This window comes from Malurus melanocephalus, unplaced genomic scaffold (genome assembly GCF_030028575.1).
Source record: "Malurus melanocephalus ecotype Western Australia unplaced genomic scaffold, MMel_1.1 scaffold_2067, whole genome shotgun sequence".
Taxonomy (NCBI): domain Eukaryota; kingdom Metazoa; phylum Chordata; class Aves; order Passeriformes; family Maluridae; genus Malurus; species Malurus melanocephalus.
The window spans coordinates 13,786-15,279 of record NW_026625299.1 but is presented as its reverse complement, the minus strand read 5'-3'; the positions used below and the strand labels follow the sequence as shown (position 1 = coordinate 15,279).

General features: G+C 44.4%; 1 protein-coding gene across 1 annotated transcript in view; it reads right to left on the bottom strand.

The window, feature by feature from the left end:
• LOC130587546 (complement factor B-like) overlaps nt 1–1,494 on the bottom strand; it is a gene marked incomplete at its 5' end in the record, with an annotated part of 12,046 nt that overhangs the window by 2,050 nt on the left and 8,502 nt on the right. Inside the window, 3 exons of the mRNA XM_057388527.1 lie at nt 12–109; nt 516–653; nt 1,116–1,217. Of these exons, the coding sequence (XP_057244510.1) occupies nt 12–109; nt 516–653; nt 1,116–1,217 (338 nt within the window). The remainder of the gene's footprint in view (nt 1–11; nt 110–515; nt 654–1,115; nt 1,218–1,494) is intronic.

Sequence of the window (1,494 nt, the reverse complement as noted above, 5' to 3'; positions counted from 1 at the left end):
AAATCCCTCACCGTGACGGTGATCGCCACCTCCCAGGGGTTTCTCTGCCGATCTTCGGCCGCGCTGAACTCCAGACTGACCCCGCACAGGTCCAGGGTGGAGCTCTCATCTGGAAATTTGGAGATTTTTGGGGAATTTTGGGAATTTGGGAATTTTTTTGGAATTTTCTGGGAATTTTTGGGCATTTTTCGAGCATTTTTTAGTGATTTTTAGGCATTTTTTGGGGGATTTTAGAGGATTTTTTGACCCCGCACAGGTCCAGAGTGGAGCTGTCGTCTGGAAATTTGGGGATTTTTGGGGAATTTTGGGAATTTGGGAGTTTTTTTGTTTTTTGGGGGATTTTGAGGCGGTTTTGGTGGTTTTGGGGTGGGGTTTTTTTTGTTTTTGGGGCGATTTTGGGGTTTTTTTGTGGCAGTTTTGGGGTTTTTTGGAGTCGTTTTTTCCGGGTTTTTTGGGGGCGATTTTTTTCCGTGTTTTTTTTTAATTTTGGGGTAATTTTGGGTATTTTTGGGTACCGATCATGCGGTGAAAAGTCTCCTGCAGCCGATCCATCCCCTCCAGCACAAACACGTGCTCCTCGTGGGGTTTGTGCGACGCCAACGCGTTCAAAGTCTCGGTGTGGACGTTGTCCCCCAACCCAAAAACGTAAACATCTGCGGGAAAAAATGGGGTTAAAATACCCCAAAATACCCCGAAAATATCCCAAAATGTCCTAAAAAACAGAAAACACAAAAAACCCGAAAAAAAACCAAAAAAAGAATACCCCAAAACCGCCCCAAAATCACCCAAAATCCCCCTAAAAATCCCCACAAAATCATAGAAAATCCCAATTTATCCAAAAAAAATCCCCAAATTCCCCCCAGGACCCTCAAACCCCCCAAATCCACCCCAAAACTCCCTTGAAAGTCGCAAAAAATCCTCAAAAAAATCCGAAATTTTTCCCAAAATTCCCATGTTTGTACCCAGGACCCCTCAAACTCCCCCCAAATCCCCCCAAATCCCCTGAAAATTGGCAAAAATCAAAGAAAATCATCAAAAATCCCCCTAAAAATCCCTTTTTTTTCCCCTAAAAGTCCCAAATTCTCCCAGAAAATCCCAAAATTCCCAAATCTGACCCAGGAATTCCTCGCGGGGGTCCAGGGGGTCTCTCCCGATGCTCAGAAATTCCCGAATTTGCAGCAGCGGCACCGTCGGGGACCCCCCCATGTTGGCCCGGCCTGGATTTGGGGGAAATTCGGGAAAAATTGGGGAATTTTTGAGAAAATTTTATGGAATTTTGGGGGAAATTTGGGGATTTTTTGGTTTTTTTGGGAATTTTCAGGGGAGTTTTGAGGGGAGTTTTGGGGTTTTGTGAGATTTTGGGGTGTTTTTTTCATATTTTTGGGTGGGGTTTTTTTGGTTTTTTAGGTATTTTAGGATTTTTTTGGGATCTCACCATCGGTCATGATGACGATCACGTGCCGGGTGCGTTTTGGGGCCATTTTGGGGTATTTT